Source organism: Athene cunicularia (genome assembly GCF_003259725.1).
Source record: "Athene cunicularia isolate RWA chromosome 1 unlocalized genomic scaffold, athCun1 chr1_part1, whole genome shotgun sequence".
Taxonomy (NCBI): Eukaryota; Metazoa; Chordata; class Aves; order Strigiformes; family Strigidae; genus Athene; species Athene cunicularia.
This window is the reverse complement of record NW_020799091.1, coordinates 61,437,517-61,458,904: the sequence shown is the minus strand read 5'-3', so window position 1 is coordinate 61,458,904 and position 21,388 is coordinate 61,437,517. Positions and strand designations below refer to the sequence as shown.

Here is a 21,388-nt window from a genome sequence, read left to right as displayed (position 1 = left end):
CAGAACATGACAGAAGGCTTTCTACCATAGGTAAGAAAAAGTTTTTATAAAACTGAAAAAAATTTACCTTGACAAGAAGTCTGTGAAAGAGAGACGTATTGGATATCCATGTCGTATGATTTTGACCATGTCTAGGACACCGATATAATGCAGTTGAGCAGACACATAAAAATTGTCAAATGTATCTGGTAACTTGGAGTTATTAGGCTTTATACAATGGACAGAATGTGGCGTGCAGTTCTGCAGTTTCCCAATAATATCTGTGAGTGATTTCTGTGGGAAAAAAAGTCAGTCATCCATCATTATTGTGCAGCAAAGGCAATTGCTCAACACATTTGCTCTTCCTAACTTTTTAATATCATTTTCTCAAAAGGCTTGACCTGACCATGTAAGTGACTTTCTCAAGCATAGAAATTTTCATTCTTCCATTGCAATCTGTAGAGACTAATCTTGCTTTTTAAATGTGGTGTGTTTTTTTTTTTTTTTTAATTTTTTTTTTTTAATATAAATTTCTGTCCGGAGGTTGTTCACTAACCCTGAGCTGTATTGCCACAGTGGTTGGGCCCCCTCGTTCCAGTCTCTGAAGAAATGAGGATGTTCCTTTCTTTTTCAACAGCTGTGGAAGAGAAAAGCACACACACAATACCTTTATCTCAAGATAGGCAGTAAATCTTCATTTTCTCTGTTCCACAATTTACACAATTTACTAACAAAGGCAAACATTTATACAAATAGTGTGTCACAGAAAATGATTTGAGTTTTAGAAACACTTGGGAAAGTGGATAAATACCCTCAAGTATCTGCAGAGCCGTGACTGGAAATAAAGTTTTGATTTCAAAGGCAGATGTATAGCATTGGAAAGATAAAATACCTTTTCCAAATAACTGGGCAAAACAATATGATCTGGAACTCTACTGCAGAAGCAGGACTTTTACATTTAGTGTTCCATACAGTTTGCCTATAAGTAGCATAATTCTGTAACTCTCTGAAAAGGTTCCTTATGTCTTTGGCAGATACTTAAGTGAGTAAATGTAAAGATAGATCATTAAATAAAATCTTGAAGGCAAAACAATAATACTAATATTAAAAAAACCCTTCTCTTTTCTTCCTGCACACGTGAATGCAGCTAACCTTTTTAAATTTTTTTTAACCCATATTCACTGATTATAGAAATAAATTATCAATAACTTCATATCTCATCAGAACCAATGTAACATCAGAGTTGGGAATGGGGAACAAAACATTTTTTACTGTTTCACTTCATATATTTGAGACTAAAATGGCAATAATCATCCTAAAAGTGGGCTAAGAAATTTGGGTTTTGTGTTAAACTTTCTACAGGAAGGTTGGCAAAATGACTGCATTCCAGGATTTGGCAAAACTCTTAGATTCAAATCTCTATATCAGTGACAGCCTTTTGACCTCTGAATTTTTCAGTGTTTTTCTCCAGTCCACTTACTCCATAAAACTCCCTTTCTATCAAGTCAGCAGGTTCTGGCCTACCCCTGTCTCTTTCCAGTTGCATCAAGCCCACTCAAGCCAAACTCCATTAAAAATATTGCAGTGCAAGCAGTTCTCTACTCACTATGCTAAACTTTGGAGCTCTTTTTTATTTCAAATCTCACTTACTAGGATGCACTAAAATTTTAAAGACAAATTCCTTCCCAACTTCAAAACGAAAACTAAAAGAGATCTGCTTGCTCCAGGCTTATAAAAACAACTAGCATGTCAGTGATACTTCTCAGTTAAAGTTTACTTGAGGAATATCACTAAAATAGAGTTTTATTCACTTGATAGATAATGCACTCACCCCTTTCTCCCAACAGATTAAATCACTAGTTCAAGAACAATGCTTTGGATGCTAAACTTCCTGCCTGCTGTCCTGTGTTGCATACTCCTTCCCATGGGAAAGAAATGTTTTGTTCAGAATGAGGGAGAGAAAAGAAAGGAAACAAGGCAAACACTAAAAATTAATTTAATTCAAAGTCTCCAAACTTGGACATCTTCAGATATGGGTAAAGGAGCAAGACTCTATCACCAAAGCTGCACTTCTCTATTACCCTCTAATATACAGCTTTATGTTGCAAAATTTTGTACCTCTAATCTGCAGAAAAAAAGCCCAACTACACATGTAACTTCCTAATCTCTGTTAAGTAGCTAAAAGCCCCTCCTAAAAAAATCTCTCTTTACCAGCTGAGTACTTTAGAGCTTTAAGGAGAAGACATAGTGAAAACTTTGCAGTAGATGAGTTCTTCAACTAACAGACAATGAAGCAAAGTGTTCATAAAGAGAAACAACTTAAAGTCAATTGAAAGAAAAGCTTTCTGCTAGTGATGTGCATTCATGTGACTAGACTTTTGTTGTGTGAACTCTGAAACACACTGATTATTCTGAAGGATGTGAGGAGGAGGCAAGAAGATCAAAGTATGCACTAGGAAGAGATTACAGAAAAACAAGGGAGCAAGAGCTGATGTGAGAAAAAGAGTTGCGAGAGTATCAATGAAGATATATTCTATTTTATTATTCACAAGCCACAGAGACTTGAGCTTGCATCCCCATATTTCTATGACTCCTTATGTGATCCAAAATTCTGGCCAGCTATTAGGTCTGTTCATCTCTATCTTAGGATGGATGCACTTTTCTCTTGGAACCTACTACAAGTAAAGTGGTGAGTTCAAAGAGGTAGACCATCCTTACCTGTGACAGCATGCTCTAAATCATAAAAGAGTAATTTATGAGAAGGTAAACAGATAGCTACATGGCCATACATAGAGAAATCTATAATTATATAACCTAGCAAGTAGCTAGGTCTGACAATGACAAGCTAAAAGGGGATGGTAATCACAACAAACTCCTACCTGACCTCTGAAAGTGTCTACTTCTCTTCCCTGAATATGGTGGAGTTCATACAACTACCCATGAACTGCAACATGAATACTTTTCATTTTGTGCTTCTCACTGCCTACAGTATGATGTATGTTACAATTCAAATTTCAGATATAAAAGGAAAGCCAGTCTCTGGTCGATAATTCTTGCCTTAATGTTCCTCTTTCTTCACCCCCTCCATTTTTATTTTTTCCTCTTTATTGCCTTTACCCTCAGGATAAACTCTAATAAAAATTCAATGGTTATGATTTTCTAACATGTAGTCTAAGCTCATTAGAAAATGCCCCTTACACTGCATTTTCAATTACAATAACAACAAAACAAAAACCCAACATTATTCCAGTCCATCACAGTGGATTTTCAAGTCTATACTGGAAAAGGGAAGAAATTATTTGGGACAGTGCAGTTAAAGACGTGGGCTTGATCCACAAAAGAATTTAAGCACTTACCTACTTCCAGCTCCTGCATCAGGTGCCTATTCCAAAATAGCGAGCATTTCTTTTTTTGCCACTGGAACAGTTTAGATAACTAAAATTCTGCTTCTGTCCTGCAGAGCAGCACAGTAACATGCTCAAATGAGGCTAACTTAGTAACTACAAACTAGGTGGAGTTCTGCCTCACCTGCACAGCTCTTCTCAAAGCCTACCTTTGAGAAGCTAGGCCACCCTGGGCTCTGTGAGCAGATGAAGGATGAAGTTCTTCCCACCTTCCATCTAATACCTAAAAGTTTAGGGCATGCTCACTAAATCTGAAATTTCTGACTTAATTTATCACAATTCCCAAAGGAATTTTTATATGTCTTCTAACTCTCAAGAGAGTAACTCCAGGTTACAAGCCATTCTGACTGGCCAAAAACATAGTTTCAGAGATCCCAGCTGTGTGGTGTCCCCCCCGTCTTGAATAGGCTTCTATTTTAGACGTGCTTTTCATACTTCCTTCCATGTATGGGACTAGGATCTTTTTCAGTCTTAGGAAGCTTCCTCTAGGAAGCTGTTACTGTAGTGGAAAGGCACCTAAAGGCACCTTGTGATGCCTCAGCTGTTTGCTAAATATAGCTTTAAACCAACACCATTCACTTCAACTTAAGTTTTTCCCCTGAGATTACTGACAAGAACAGTAGACAGGAATTATGCTACTATCAGCAGGGGGGCTATGAGCAAAGTCCCATTGGTATTCTATGGATGTACTTGCATAAAGCCTTTCACAATGACACATGAGAGCAGGCTCCTTAATCCCATGACAGAATCAATTTTATGCAGCTGTAAACCAAAAATAGAGTTGTAAGTTTCAAGAAGCCTGGTGGAGGCAGCTGATGTATTGTGAGAACTGCTTGCCTCTTTTCTAGAAGAGGGAGGAATTCCAAAGCACTGTCAAGAATGGACTCAAGAAATCATGTTATTTCTTCTCAAAAAAGAGATGTCCCATGTGATGTGAACAATTAATTTTCTGATAGCCTCCCAAGTTTCTACCCCCTTTTGTGGTTTTGGTTTTTTTTTACTCTTTTGGCTGTCTTTTCTAGCAGAAGAAGAGACAAATTCAGAAATGGGGAGAGTTTGATTTGATTTCAAATTGACTGGGAAAATTGACATGCAAGTGACCATTTAAAATAACAATGTTTGCCAAAATGTACAGTTTATGTTCATACAAACCTGCACAGACTATCTTGTTCAAACCAGAAATTTTCTCAAGTTAACACAATAAAGACACCGAGGTTTTATTTTTGTGCTTCCTATGTTTTAATTTACTTAACTCTTCATCATAAAGTCAGCCAAGGAGACAAAGAAGTGTTCCTATACAGGCAAAAATGAGTAATGTATCCACTGGTAAACCCTGGAACCACAAAATCATGGAATGATTCAGGCTTGAAGGGACCTCATCATTGTGCCCAACTTTCTGCTCAGAGAGTTCAAGAAAGAGGTTCCTGAATCAGCACTATTAGTGTTAGTAAATTATAACCTGTTAGGTCTCACTGTTGCTTTAGTGTTGATATTAAGTACTAAATTATTTTAATAGTTTAATGACTACAGAGAATGAAGCAGAGAACAAGGAACTTTCAGAAATGACAAAAAAAAATTGAGAAAAATCTTCAAGGAGCAAAGAGCAGAAAGAGTCCTAAATTCTTACCTTGCTGAGCTCAATATATTTCTTTGATTCACCACTTGCACAGGATACTGATGTTTTTTTACTTAGCAAAGCTGCTTTACACCCTTTAATTTTAAGGGAATGATATGGAGGAACAAGTGATCCAGTTTGTGTCAGCTTGGACTGGAACAATTGATTGATGACTACATTTTCACTGGCTAGAGAAAAAAGAAAAAATTAATGCATGAAGATAAAATACAAGTTTGAAATTATATATACATTGTATTTGGAATTAAAAAGACATACAGTAGGAGATAGAGTTAAATAAGTAAACTTAAGTGGACAAACCAATAAACTATTATGTTAGTTATCAAACGGCATTCAATATCTAAGGATAGTAACACTATTTTAAAACATTCAGTTGCTGTGCTGAACAAAACAGGACAAAAAACAAAACCTTTCAGGCTGTGACCTATCTAAACTTAATTGTGACAAACTTAAAATTAAACTAAACTTAAATGTGATAATCACCTCTGAATTTTGTTCCATTACAGACTCCCAATTTATCCATCTATTAAAGCAATGAGAGAGGCATTCTGCACATTTACCTAACATATAGTATTTTGACATGATCAAGACTCTTGACAGAAATAAATTATAAACAGTCACTGCACCAAAGGAAAAGAATGATATAAAACACAAAATAGGTAGGGATATATATATATATATATATATATATATATATATATAAAAGGCAAGGTGAAGGACAGAACTGTAGCAAGCTGGGTTCACATTTCTATTCATCTATTCATCTACAGACATTTACAGAAAAGGAAATGCCATACATAAGTTTGATGCAGTGGTGATAAATAGTACAAAAAAATGTGAATAAAACAAAGAAAAAGCCAGAAAAGTGAATGGGATAAGCATCATAAATAATGTCATTAAGTTTAGCATAGCAGGTAGAAATCCTCAGTTTGCTCTTTATTAGCTGTCTAAAGGTATTTTACTAGATGCTTAAATGCAATAGATTTTTTCCCTTTTTCTGTGGAGATTCCTATTCATTACTTAACAGGAATAATAAAATTATGAGGAAGACAGTAAAGCAGATACTTGAAACAATTTTAGCACAATCAGCAGACATAGTAAACCTCCATGTTTTTAAAATATGGATAAACACAGTAGAGAAGCATTAGGAAAGGCATTAAAATTCTGTCCTTCAAATTGAAACAGATAAGCCTATGTCAATAGCCTCTCCTGATTTATTTGTTGGACAGGTATGTTCCACATTCTTACACATATATGCAAATTGCTTTAATGTTGTTAGCATATTTAAAAGTTTTGATTAAGGAAAGTGAATTAAATGAAAATCAAAGGAAGCGTGCACTTAAGGCATACATCTACATAACTTATGAAACTGACCGTGAAGGAAATGTGTCACTGACAATCAAGAGGTTTTAAGACTAAGTCACTTAAAAAAGAAGGAGCGTAGCTCTTAAATGACTTACATGCTTGTAAATATTCTTCCTTCAGAATGTTTCCATTAATTATAATTGTTATTATTATGACTTCTTAATTATATATACACCGACTTTCAGCATATCAGCATTTCAGCATATTTATATCCGATCTAATCCTCCATTCTTCCCTTTTAACAGTAGCAATGTAAATGGAGACTATGTGAGAGAATGGAAGAATGCTCTCTCATGTAGAACATACTGGAAGTTGCCATACCTTCTTATACTCTTTGGCAGATTATCATGTAAATTCCAAGTAGTGAGAACTGGAATGTCTCTAAAACTATAATCAATAGGATTATATTCAAGATCAATTCTTCCTTTTCTTTCTTCGTCCTTAATGTACACTGTTTGCTTTCAAAATGCATCAACTATTTTACTAGGGAGTTTAGCTAATTTTACAGTAAAATTGCTAAAAAACCCAATACATTTTAACAGTGGGGCTGATCTGGAAGACAAATATTATGTCCAAAAGACCTCTTTTTCTATGGAAAGAAATATAAGTATATAATATATTAAGTGAAAGACTGCAGTGGTTGAAGAAAAAACAAATAACATCTCAGGACAAACTGACATTTCCCTGAGGAAAATGTTTTGTTTTTCTTCACAGAAAGAGTAAATGATAGAGGTCTTTAATACCTAATTATGAATCATTAATTCATAAACTGAGTTACATTATTATTAGGCATAATTATACAATATGCACATGGAAAGGTATTTAATTTTGTATTTCAATGAACATCTGTATCTATTCACTAAAAAACACAAGAATGCACACAACTTCCTGCTTTTAGAAAGGTACTCAAGCAGTGAAGTGCATCCCACTGCAGACTATGATTTTGGGAACCTTATTTCCTTTCCCTATTTTCTGGAGTTTATTTTTATCTTAATTCATAGTCAATGATTTCTTTAAGTCATACTCATCTCACTATACCTTCTAGTTCTTTACATCACATCACATGATGAAGATGCTTTATGTGAATGAATTCTAAAAGCTTTATAAGATAGAGCAAATTTCAAACAATGCTTACATACAAAAGATGGTGACTTCTTTTTTTTTTTTTTTTTTCCTGGAAATAAAATATATATAAATTTATCTTAAAAATAAAACGAAAATTAAATTCAAGCCATAATATCTTGATCTCTAACAACAACAGCAACCACCAAACCATTTACTTACTTTTCATTACAAATATGAGATTTTGTGAAAGGGAATCTTTATTTTTTTCTATTGCACCAGCAATTTCGTAAGTAACCTATAATAAAATATTGTGACATCATTAGTAATGACGAATGCATCTTTTAGAAATCTTACAGCAGTAGAAATTAAACTGTGTTTTTTTCCACTCAACAGTCAAAGGCTGTCACCAGATAGTGTTTTTTGTTCCTTTCTTAGTGCCAACAATACTAACCGGAAGAACTGGTTGTTGAACTTTGTGTGTCTTTGTAAGTATACAGAAATTTAATCAGACTGATTCTAAAACATTTTCACAATGCAAGACTTCGAATCAAAAGTGTAGTGTAGAACAGAAGGCAGTGACCTAAACACCACTTTCCCTGTAGGATAAGCAAGTCGCTCCCAGATCACAGATCTCCTTGTCAACAGGAGACTGTTCACACTGACAATAACAAAACACTCATGGAGCAATCTGCGTCCCAGATCACACTCAAGAAAAGTTCCAGCCAGTCATATATCCTTTGGAAGCAAGTTCAGTCTATAGGTTATGTACAAATCCATTGATCTTTCTAACAATTGCACATAAGGATTTTGCATCACCTTAATTGCCTGATGTCATAATTTCAAGAACAGACAGTTGGATTGTCACTCCATCTGTCATCTGACTGCAGATAAACTCTAACACATGTGGTGGGCACTCTGAGAAGTGAGAAAAATGCAAGGTTCTAGCCAGAGTTCCTGAGGGTATATCCAAAATGAAGAAATATGACCAAGTGACTGTTTTAACACTGAGCCCATCCCCAGGAGATGCTGTATAGAAAAGCAGCACTAAGACCCAAAAGCAGTCAATGAGCTGAGTTCTTTTTTTTTTACTTTTTATGGGGATGGAAGACAAACAACTAGTTAATTTACAGGCTTTACATATAAACAGCTTTGTTTTGCATGGTAGTAGAACCCAAAGGGAATTTTTAAGTTAAAAAGAAAGAAAATTATAGATTGTAGTACCTCCAGGATCAGGCAGATGCTTAATGGGAACTTCTTAGAATACAGTTTGTTATTTACCTTGGGACCATGTTTCTATCTAAAGCCTTTTAAAAATTTTTTATTGGATCTATATCCTAAGCCCCTTAGACATTTGGGGAAATTTTATCCTTCTATATTTAATAAAGCTGTAAATATATAATTAAGATTAGAAATACTAAACAGTGCATTAATTTTGTTTTCCATTCGGTCATTTGACAATTATGTAATGCTATTTTACTCATGAAAGAGATTATATGACTTGGATGTGTATAATCTGTTACAGTTAGTAATTGTCAAATGATGTAATTAGTATGGCATCTGACATAGAAAAGGTATAACAATAGAATTATGTTCTTTTACATGACAGATCCAATGTTATATAATTTTCTAATTGCATCTCCTAAGAACATACAACATAGTTAGCAAACTATTAGAATAATTTAAGTATACTATTAAATGCTTTTAATGTACATAAAGTAAATGTTCTACCATACTGGTCCATAAAAGATAATTAACAGAACTTATTCGACAAATCCATAATGCCAGATCCTAATTTAGTGTCTTAGGCTTTGACTAAATTAGGAGAGTTAGAACTGGTGGGAAGAATAGGTAAGTATAGCAGTGGGAGATACTATATTATGATTAAGTGCCTAGACTGAAACGGAGAAGTTTCAGTACTGGTGCTGGTATAATACATCACCAACTTCTAGAACTATATTCATAAGACATCTCTCATATCATATAAAATACATAAATGTTAGCAGGATTCCCTTTTATGAAGAAATTGCTAACTCTCTAACAGTTTTTCCAAAGACTTGGTAAATTAATTCACTGCCTAAAGACATGAAAACTGACTCAATGAAATGGCACTCTAGGGTTCCATATTCATTGCCAGTCTCACAAAAGAGAAAAAGAAAGAAGTCCTCTTCTAGCTGCCAATTTTGTTAATTTAATCCTGACCTCATCAGAGATGCCAACCTACATAACACTTTGCCTAAAGCACAAATATTTCCCTTAGTTTTCTTCCACTGGGTTTCTAAAGTAAACCTGGCCAAAACTCTGCACTGATTGGCACTCATGCACAGTGGATAGTTATTCTGAGGAGACAAAAAACAAACAAATATTATATGATTCAGACAGGAAATGTGCACTCGCTTAGATCATGGTTCCAGTAGTATAAAACATACTCCTTATTCTCACTTCTATTTATTGCAGCTATTTGCTCTATCTCGCTTTACATAATGAACTCTAGGGTAGACAGTATGTAAACCTATGTGTCTGTTTTAACCAAAGGAAATAAGGTCTTTAGATATACGTATACTAGTTAGAAGTATTTTTACTAGAAAAGAAAATAGTGTGGAGTTCCACACTGCCTTTTATATCATTAAAAGAGATTAAAACAAGAAAGGGATTGGATTTGCTTTCCTTCTTGATTTAAGTTCAGAAAGGAAAAGAGCTTAACCTAAGCACAGGGTAGTGGGGCAGACCAAATGTTCATCTAGTCCCGGACATTTAGGGAAAATATTGAAGAACACTACTCTGAGTCCCCGTGGATCCCATCTCAGCTTCCAGGGCTCTGCCCATAAGGGAGTTCTTGACCTGCAGGCCATATCTCATCTTTGTGTTTAATATCTCTTGATTGATGTTTCCTTCTCTAGTCTCCGTTTCTAGAACTCGTTAACATTTTCAGCATCTATAACCCTCTGTGGCAAGGAGTTTTATTAGTAACTAGCTATGTGAAAAAATACTTACTTGTTTTGAAGCTGTTTTCTGGTCATTTAAGTTGGTATAGCTGGTTTTAATATCATGAGAACTAACAAATAAGAGGTTAAAAAACAACACCAAAAAAACAGGAGGCTCACACACAAAATGTGCACAGAACTAACTTTGGGAACTGCATGTTCCTCTTATCTTCTTACAGACTCTTGTCTTTTTGATACATTAATTATCCTCATGCCGCCCTATTGTACATCTCTTCTGAAGTATCCCCCCTCATAACATCTGACTTTGATAAGGGACTTATATCTAAGTTCATTGGATTTCCCAATATACTTTATCAACAGGGCCACATTTACACATAATTTTCATCAATTCCTTCAAAACCTCTTTTTTTTAAATAGTTTTCATATCTTGTGATAGGCCAAAAGCACTCAAGGTTAATGGCAGATCCAGCAGGAACCCTAAAACAAGCTAGGAAAATACCACCTGGAATGTTAAGGTTGCTTTGGCTGCATTCACAATTAAAAGGGAAAATTTTACTATTTTAATAACAAAATGTAACTCAGAAACTCACAGTTTTGCATGTGTTGTTAAATTTAGTTAATAAGAAAATCAGCAGTTCATATAATTAAATGAGAAATTTTTGAGAACATGTCCAAGGACAATTTCAGTGCACAGAGGGTCACTTGTAGTTGTTAATTTTCTGCCAGTATTTAAAAGTGAGTGATATCTTTTAAATGATTGAATGTCCAGGTTTTTTTAGGATCACTGGGCTTATTATCCTCCCAAAACAAGTCTTGTTAAGCAATGAGTGAAATAAGTCATTTTATACAGGCTGGAAAGTCTTATTCTAACACTGTGATAGAAATAGTAGTATATTGAAACCAGCAGAAACAAAATAGGATAGTGGAGGGAAGTGTTCTATTATATTCTCCTGTAAGTGAAAGTGTGAAATCAAGTCTACTTAAAGAAAGAAAAAGGGAGAGAGAAAGGGAGAAAAAGCACAACTATCTTGTCTGTGTGAAAAGGAATCTTTGTCAAGTAACCTTTGTAGGCTTTGGTATAGCTTAGACTAGACTGATTTGATTGTTATGTCTGGGGATTCAGCCTGGGGAAAAATAGAGAAAATGAAAGCATCCTTATTGATTAATCCATCTCCTTTTGTCTTTTGATTTAGAGGTTCAGTTTCAGAGTCTGCCTCGGATATATAAGGCATTTCAGAGAAGACTGCCTCGGTGAAGGTGAGCTGACAGCTGAGAGGTATTTTTGAAATGCACATAGCTGAGAAATGGAACAGACATTGATCTGCACTTAAAGGACATTATGCACACTGGTTTATAGAGCAAAGAAGTTGGTCTTTTGATCTGATCAGTTTATTACAGTACTGTAAGTCAAAACCAGCAAGACAAACAGTGACAAGGGGCTGATCTGATTTGTAAATTCAAGTATAAATTTAAACTGCAAAAAGCTTAAATTATGATATATTATTCAGACTACATGATGAATGGGCAAATAGCTCATTATCTCAAACATGGTATGTCAAATACTGCTATCAGGTAAAGCTGTGTCTCTTGGCATTGTGCTAAGACAGTATAGTTCTGATTTACTTATGCTAATTATTCCATAAAATTAGAAAAAAACCAACTTTGAGTCCTCGAAAAAGTTTGTTGATGGAATGTTACTCTTCAAAAATCACAACTATCATTAAGGCTGACAGTCCAGAGATATAATTCATGTGAAGCCCTTTGTTATATGAGAGCCCACAGTTTAATTTTTAATATTAATAAAAGCATCTAGAAATTCAGTATTACACATTCTTAGTATAGCTTCAGCCAATGGTCAGATGCATCGATCAACTGCACCCACAGAATGCTTCATTTCCTCAAGGCAAGCCTGCAGCATGCAACATGGAATTGGCGTGCCCCTCCTCTCATGGTGCTGCCAGGCAGAGTCTCTGTGAGAAGCAGCTGAGAATACCCACATTCATGTTACGCATCAGAAACAAAGCAATGCCCCAGATGAGCAGAATTTTTCCAGAAGAGAGCAGACTGCCAGTGTTTAGGGAAATGTGTTGACCTTCAGATAAAGCCTTCCATTGGTGTTTTTTTTTTAGCCATACAAAACCTAAATCATTCTTCTCTACCTTCTGTCTGAACAGAACAGATAAGCTTTTTGTCTTATAGCACTCAGATACCAAGACATTATATAGCTCTTAGAAGAGACTCATAATGTGTCAAGGCATTACAGGATTCTGTTCAGATGTAAAATTAAAACTGGGAGATAAAAGTAAAATAGTTGATATGATCAAGTACTAATGTTCACAGTGGCCTTTGCTGAGCATATGTTCATACAGTTAACAAGTGTATCATATTGCTCATGCAGAAAAAGACAGATTCAGCGTTGTGTAGGCATAATAGTAAAATTCAAGAGAAATGAATAAAAAATTGTTTTCTTTCTTCAACAGGATCATTCTGTCACATTTGTCTAATAAGGTATTCTCTCTCATGTTTCACTGAAAAATCTCACCCTGGTGTTGATTTCTTCTATGTGCAGAAGCTTACTTGTGTATACTGTTTTTCTCTTTTATTCCACTTTCTTAATTCCAAAATCGTAAAGAAAGGAAGAAAAAAATCAAATGTCTCTCAGAATGTTATCATACATATAAATTCTCTTAAAGCATTCTTTTTGCCAGAAATTCAAGATTCCAAATTGTTTAGGACATGTTCCCTTACACATTACTCTGAGTCTTTTCTTCCCATATGCCTTCCTAGGCTCACTTTGACCTCAAGTTTTCTTTTTTCCTTCTGATCTGTTTTCTCTTTTCTCTCAGTACTGCCTTTTCTGGAATGGTCTACAGTTAGTTAGGATTGGAACAACAATATGTGTTGTTCTAGGAAAAGCTACTGAGCCTAAAACATAAGGGAATGGGCAACACCTGGCAATGCATGACTACAATCAATCAGAAAGACTTGATATTAGAAGAAAAGACTTCTTTTCTTTTTTCTATGACTATCCTGACACAAAAAGTTAAGGTATGAACATGTTAGAGGTCTTTAAAACTGCATGGACACATCTGTAGCAGCTGTAATTCTCTCATAATACAAAGCTAGAGATACCAGTTTTGTTCACAAAAGGTTGTCTGTCCTTCTCAACTAAATATGTAGAAGAGGTCTTTTCAGTGAGGCAGTATTTTTAATAGCTGCATTTTCCAGTATAACTGCACTTGCTAAAATAGGTACTGTAAGTGTCTGAGTAAAGACAGGAACCCAGTTCTTTCTGGACTTCGAGTTACATACATAAACTCCTGATGAAAAGGTGCCCAAACTACAAGGGTCTATATGAGACTCGTATCAGGGCCAACATAGAATATTAGTGCTTTTTTTTTTTTTTTCTCTAGATGACTTGGAGTCGCAGCTGTTTCACATTGGCTATGAACTACATTGCAGTTAACACTTTTGTTACATAGAGAAATCAGGTTGTCTGCCTTCACACTCTGTTTAGCACAGAGCCTGTATTCAGTGGGACTTCCTCCATGAACACCAGCCTAGACACATCACCCGAATATAAATGATTAAAGCCTAGAAGTGAAAAATTTCATGTTCAATTACCTGTCACATTTTACTAGTAATTCTTTTTTACCCTCTGGGTCTAATGCATCTTTCAGTTCTACTCATGTAAATAATGAGAAGCTTTACCAAGTTAAGGGAGTTACAATCAGCAAAAAAAATGTGGTGAGAATAAAATCAAGCCCCCCTGTTTTAAATTTGGGGATCTCTGAAGGTAATGCTTTATACTTCACTTATTTTAGACTTATTTAATTGATATTAGACTGTAAAATGGCTCTCAAAACCTGCCAAACTATACTTTTACTTTAGATATGAAATTCTTAGTTTTGAGTGCAAATAAAACCTGATATATGTAAAAGCCTGATCCTTTAACGATTTTCATAAAGCATAAATCACAAATTACCTCTATAATAAGCTACTAAATATGGTATTAGCACAAAGAACAGCATCAGCAGTTTCAAAATCTTAGTTTTTCATACTCAACTTATCAACGTATGAAGACATACTAGTCTCAGAATAAACTCAGTTTGTGTCATTATTTAGTACGGTAATACTATAATCAGATTTTATGTAAATACCTATCACAAATCACTGGAAATTTTGATCTATGATAGCTACATAACAGTTCCATGAGATAGCAAGTCTCTTTGAGGATTTTGCTCATCACTATTAAAGTCAGGCGAGTTTAGCACTTGCACGGGAGCTTTCCTGCTTTGGCAGGGCCAAGCATTTTACTGTCATAAGGATGAAAAGAACCTGACGGACAGGAATAGTTCCTTGGACAATGTAAATCAAAGGATCTCCACTGACTTAAAAAGAATGTGTGAATTTACATTACTTGGAGAGCTGTCTATTTGTTTTTACTTTTAGATTAAACGTCATTACTACTATTGCGAAAAGGTCAAACCAAGTGTCTATGTTAGAAAAAAAAAATCTAAACAACCATGCAAGACTAAAATGCACATTAATGAAAAGTGTACTCCTTACCACTCACAGTTTAGCTTTCAGAACTAGGCACCCAAAACTTTAATCTTAACAAATCTTCCTACTGAGTGCTTCTTCAGAGAATACGACAAACATTTTTTTCATTTTGAAGAAATGTGTCTATTGTTCTGTTTATGATTTTAATACAGCTGCCTTGCTGCTGCTTCCATGTCAGTTTTTTGGTGTGTGGAACCTCTTAGAGCTCTTGTAATAAATTTGTATAATCACAATAGAACTCCATAAAAAAATATTTACCTAACATGTATAGAACAGATTTATAAAGTAAATTAGACATCTGGAGTCCACAGTCAGTTCTTAACTCTATCACTTTAAATGCTAATAAGTTTCACAAAATCTTTGTTGTGCTGTTCTCTAACCACAGTGTGCCTGCATTCCTACTGAAAAGTTCCAATCGTGAAGGTATTCAAACCACTTTGGCAAATAATTTGAGTCTAAGTAGAAGGTCTTGTGATGAAAGAAGAGCCTCCAGGGAGTTATTCAGAGTATTTAGGTTAGGAATTTAAGCACTGTCGACATGGTCTTAATCCTTTCCATAATGAACACATTTCTATCATTGGGAAGAAACAAATTTGCCTGCATTGGAACACTACTCAACACTTCCATTGACTTCATATGCAACTAAAGAGACACAGTATAGACCCTTCCCCATTTATATTGCTGTAAAGGACCCTAATCTGCTTAAAGCCTGAGCGTGAACATTCCAACCTCTTATCTGTTCTGGAGAATTCAGGGCTTAGAATATTACCTTCAGATGTGACAGGGCCAGCAAGTCTTTTTTTTTGATGACTTGAAGGCAAGTCTTGAACAAAACTCACAAGAGTGGAAGTTTTGGAAAAGTAATAACTAAGAGCCCCCATTATACTGTGTCCATACAATCTACATTCATATTTCAAATACCATGCTTTGAACAGAGAGAAGTGGCAGCATGTCAGATTAATCACAGAGGGGCCAATCTGTCAGACTATATAAAAAAACCTGATTATCCCTTTAAATACACACGTAATTTGCTTGCTTTGGGCTGCAGGTGGTTGTGGAGACAACGTGAAAATGAGGTAGTATTAGAAAGAAAAGGATAAGATTATAATCTTACAATATTATAAGATTATTCTGCCTATTTAACATAATTGATTACATTTTTCCCATTAATATTGCAGGAGGGGAAATGCAAAACATTCATCCTGTTTTACAGCCATATTAGAGACACTTGGCATGTTCTGGGATTTTGAAGAAAAAAAGGAAAAACATATATTTTGATTATGATTACTAACAAAAAAAAAAAATTTTTACTGGATGCATGCTGGTATCACAGTACCTACATATATGGCACAGTACCTACAGGGAACCTATACCATTCTGGAACATCTGAAAGCAATGTGACAGCCAACTAAAATGGCATTAAACATTTATGCTGAGGTATCTGAATCACCCCCTTCTTTGTTAAGTACTTAGAGTGCAGATACAATTTAGAAGCCAGAATTAGGTAGCCCAAATCCTGCACAATATGATACAAACCATAGATTTTATACAGTAAATATTGCATTGAGATTCTAATTTGCCCTCTGAAAATTCATCACTAGAAAGTGATAGCCAGGAGTTGGAGAAGCCATGCAGAATTTTGTTGTTTGCTCTTTTTCATTTAAGTGTGTATAACCAAACATTCAAACATCTTACCCTCCCAGCATAATGCATAACAGTGAAGGTGGAGCCCTGATCCTTTGGGGCAAGGTTACCATTTCCATCTTTTGTGGAGGAATATACTGTATTTGTGTCTGATGCATCCAGATAAGACTGGATGCGTTTAGAAAAACTCTGTTCCACTGACCAAATAGATTGGCTTTCTTCATCCAGCATTGACAAAAAGCCTGATGGTTTCTGAAATGAAAAATAGATTTTTCTCATTTTATACAAGAGCAATGGAATTTCAGTTTTCCTTGCAGAGTAACATAGCTTGTAATTTAGTAAACAGAAGCATATATCACCTCAAAGAAAACAGTGGTTATAATATTCTGGTAAGTCTCCAAGGCTATGCATATCAGATAGTTCTGCAAGAAATATAGGGAATAATATTTCATTTCCCCAAAATGGTAACTATTGATAATCTTTCAGGAAACTGATTGGGCTACTTCCTTCTTAGAAGTTATATTCCAGAAACTAGCTCCAGGCACTAAAGAAACTGCTAGGCTTGCAACAGAGACTCCTCAGTCCTACACCTGCATTACGAACATGGCATGAAACACAGATGCTATACATGAATCAGTACAGGCAAGGAGTTTCTGTAACATCTTCAACCCTGGACTGCTACAAATCTCTGTTAGCCCTGGAGCTATGAGGGCAGTTATGACAGCTCGCTCTATGGTCTTTTTGGATCCATAACCCTCTCTACAGATTCATAAATCAGAAAATGCAGGCAAAAGTTTGTATTAGTCTAACATGCAGAGACCATACATAAATATACATGGTTTAAAACAGATCTGAAAACTACCTGAAAGAAAAAATCCAAGGCTGCAGTATGGTTACCAGGAGAATACACCGTTTCCATGGTAACTCCCTCTTGTACACATTCTGCTTGCTCTTGTAGGAAAAGCACTTCATTGATGTACTGGTGTATCTTCTCATTGGTCATGTTGACACACAGCTATTGTAAAATGAAGAAAAAATGAGTATTAGAAGTTTACTGGATAATTCATCGGTGTAGGTTTTATGCATGTCTAATATCGAACTTGGTGAAATGTCAGTCCACAATATGTTATCTCTCTGCAGACCATAGATTAGCAAAACCCTAGGGAAATTTACATTTTAACAGCTATTAGTATCAAACTGGGAATAAACAGTTTTCTGCCTGCAGAGTTCCTCGTGAATTCCACATAAGAATTATCAAATACCAGCATTATCAAATATAGTGCGAAGTTACACTAATTCTATTGACTGAAGTGCAGTGAGTCTATGTATAAATTGGTACACTTAATATTCTTCTGCCGTTTATATTCAGGAAGACTACACAGATGCAATGTGCTTTTAGAAAAAAATAGCTACATATTTGGTTAGGATCCTGACTCTGTAGTTAGTTCAGCATTAACAAAGACATTCAAACTCTGCTTCCACATATAATGTCACTGAAGTCTAAAGCAGTCTCTGAAGAATTCATTGTTTTGCTCAAGTATATGTTATAAACCACCTAGGGACTAGGTGGTTTATAAGATATTTTACTAGACGGTTTTCTCCATTTTAATGATATTCTAAGAGAAGGTTGGCAAGAAAAACAGTCTTCAATAGAAAAGTTCAAATTTTGGAGAGATAAATAATATAAAAGTCTCTCTTTTCTTTGGAAGCCTTTTAAGAGGTGTAATGACAAAACATGTAGTTTAATAGGAATCTGATTTTCAATTAAAAACAGGTAGGAGTTTTATCAGCTTATTTTTGGACCTTTCATATTTTATTCAAAGCTCACAATCTGCAAAAAAGTAAATATTTAATAACTTTGAGGAAAAAAAAAATGTTTTAGCTGTTTTATTTATATTAAAGAGGAAATTCTAGTGGAGAATTCTAAAATCTCTTCCAATGATATACTATCAGTAATAAATTAAGAAAACAAAAACTCCTTAAAAGGGTGGAAGAACCCTTTGTATGACGAATGATGCAAGAAATGCTTGCATGCAGTCTTTTTTCAGACTAAACTAGTCACATATTTGTTTTGGCCATAAACTATATCTTCCACGAATAAAATATGTAAAAGCAATTCCACCAGCAAGCCATATTAAAAAATATGAAATATTTAGCTCAGAACTACATGGCTTATCATCCAGATGAGAGAAAAGAACCCAACTCCCACTCATTTGTTAATAGTTGCCTGAATTTTCCATTAACATCTCATGCTAGCATTGTCAACTTGCACTTGCTATACAATGAAATAGACTAGTGTAAATAACAGTAAGAAGAAATAAAACAAAACCCCATTTTATAACCACGTGTCTGTTATTAGCTGCCTTTACCAAGGCATGAGAGTGCAGACAAAAGACAGCCTTGACTAAAACCATTATTTTTTTACAAGTGGTATTTCTAAAGATTCAGGTTGATATTTCAGTTTATTAACAATGAAAGTATAAAAGTGACTTGCATTCTCTACTTATTTTATGGTAAAAGACAGCTTTTTTATCTCTGGCAGGGAAAAGAAACTTTACTGATCACTTTTCAAATTATAATTCTAATTACAAAATCTTTTCAGAGGCTTCTTAACATTATTTTAAAAGGGAGACATAACATTACAAGCTTATACTTCACAGGATATGTAAAAAAATGATGTGTATTTCTTTATTTGGAAATGAGTTATTTGGAGAACCATGTAATTTAATTTTACACAGGTATACTTTACCATAAGAAAAGTTGACAAAATCAATATAAACTCAAACTTATTTTTTATCATGTGCCAATCTCCTAAAATATATCAAAACAATAAATGTAATCAAGGACCTGACTGCACAGCAAAATTATTAAACTACACAACTGGAGCCGAAGGGAAAGACTGTCTTAGTCATATCTTAAAAAGATCTTCTAAATAGCATTATTTTAACAGCCAAAAGTAGAAAGCATTTTATTTAGATAAAACATTCTTACATAACATGCTGGGCTGGTAAAGGAAAAAAAAAAAAAAAGGTTTAAATTCTACTGATCGGTTTATTATGGCATACACTGGTGTGCTTTTTAGTAATATAAGCAACACTGTCATTCAGATTGGCACATTTACCATAATGACAATAAGGTTCTGCAAACCAGACCAGAAAGTAAGCTCAAGCTTTTGCACAAACTGCAAGCTGCTTCTAAGCTGGTCTCTCTAGCAGTGGCTGTTGAGTAACAACTTTGCAGAATGAGAACCAGGAGACCAGCCAGGGACTGCTGAAAAGCAAGACATTCTGATCATCTTTCTCCATTTCAGAGTTTTATACGTAATAACGTAATAAAATTAATGTTTCAAATGAAAAAGCTTGACACAGGTTGACATAACAATTAAAACAGATGAAATATAGAAAGCAGATGAAAATTAACTAAGCTAGCTTTGCTAACCCAACTTCTTTTGTTCTGTGTCATAGGAAGCATTATATAAAACACTGACAATTTTCTGTCCAAGGATATGAAAAGTTCAGAAAACTAATTTTTAAAAATATATATTTAATTGCACCCATGAAAATTAGATGGAAATACAGTAGTAATAAAAGAAAAAACAATGACATTTTAACCTGAAACATATGTGGGAATACTTTTAAGCTGTGTATTTGCTTTATCTTGCAGCATTACTCAACATTACCTATGGTACTTTTTGTGATTAAACATTGTTAAACTGTTCTTTACATGCCTTTTATTTGCTTTGTTTTATGTCTCTTCTGTAAGAAAACCTTCTTTCTATCTTTCTTTCTAATCCTAACTCACTATCATGTCTCAGTGAAAACAAATACACCACCAATTTGTCCAAGTCTTCATTAAAAAGTCCTTCTAGAATATTATTAGGAAAAAAAAAAAAAAAGTATTTAAACAAGCCACTTGCAGTATCATCCAAATTGTAGAATTTGGGAAATAATATAGTGGCATTTGATAAAAGCAGAAAGTATTCATCACATTAGACAGTGTTAGCTTGATCTAGCTTCTTTTACTACATTTGACCAGTTAGTAATATTAAGTATAATCCAAACTCAAATTTAGGTAGAAGACCAAAATTGTGCTCTTCTCCAAAGACAGAAAAGCATCTATGAGTAATGAAATTTTCCTGCTCTTCACTTTATATAAATAACTATTTGAAAAGGCATAGCTAAAAAAAGGAAATTTGTGGAAAGAAAACTTGGTGACTGTCAATCAGTGAGGGAATGATAGATTTAAACACCCTTTGGAGAGCTCATTTACATCCTTTGGTCATGCAGAAGGATTAGACCTCTCAAGGGATGCATATTCAGAGCATGGAGTAAAGCTTACAGCTGTCGTACCAACACATCTATCAAGCTGTATGTTATGGGCCAAGATGACGAAGCTACAATATCAAGTTTAATTTGCAAGGATGTGCTCTAGCATTTCTCAAAAATGTAATTCTAAGATAGTGGAAGGCAGAATTCATCTATTTACTGAGGTTGGACTCAGAAAATATTTTTAAACCTAAGGTTGATAATCACTTATTTCTCAGGGTTATCTTGATCACGGTTTCCCCTTGTATCTGCTACCCAAACATTTCAAAATCCTTTTTCTTATGTAGATTACAATCAGAGTATCTTTAATGAATGTATAACAAGCCCCGAACCCATTACATCTCTTCCTTTACCATTTAGGGGCACAAGATATAACACAGAGTTCTTGTTTTTCATGTGGATCCAACACAAATTCAAACACAGTCCTTCTGCTTTTCTGTTAGAACTTTATTTTACTGGGAATTCATG

General features: G+C 34.6%; 1 protein-coding gene across 1 annotated transcript in view; it reads right to left on the bottom strand.

The window, feature by feature from the left end:
- MYO16 (myosin XVI) overlaps positions 1-21,388 on the bottom strand; it is a 313,979-nt gene that overhangs the window by 86,423 nt on the left and 206,168 nt on the right. Inside the window, exons 21-26 of the mRNA XM_026845772.1 lie at positions 17,458-17,610; positions 16,647-16,847; positions 7,666-7,741; positions 5,011-5,186; positions 536-616; positions 68-273 (exon numbers count right to left, since the gene is read on the bottom strand). Coding sequence (XP_026701573.1) covers positions 68-273; positions 536-616; positions 5,011-5,186; positions 7,666-7,741; positions 16,647-16,847; positions 17,458-17,610 — 893 coding nt within the window. The remainder of the gene's footprint in view (positions 1-67; positions 274-535; positions 617-5,010; positions 5,187-7,665; positions 7,742-16,646; positions 16,848-17,457; positions 17,611-21,388) is intronic.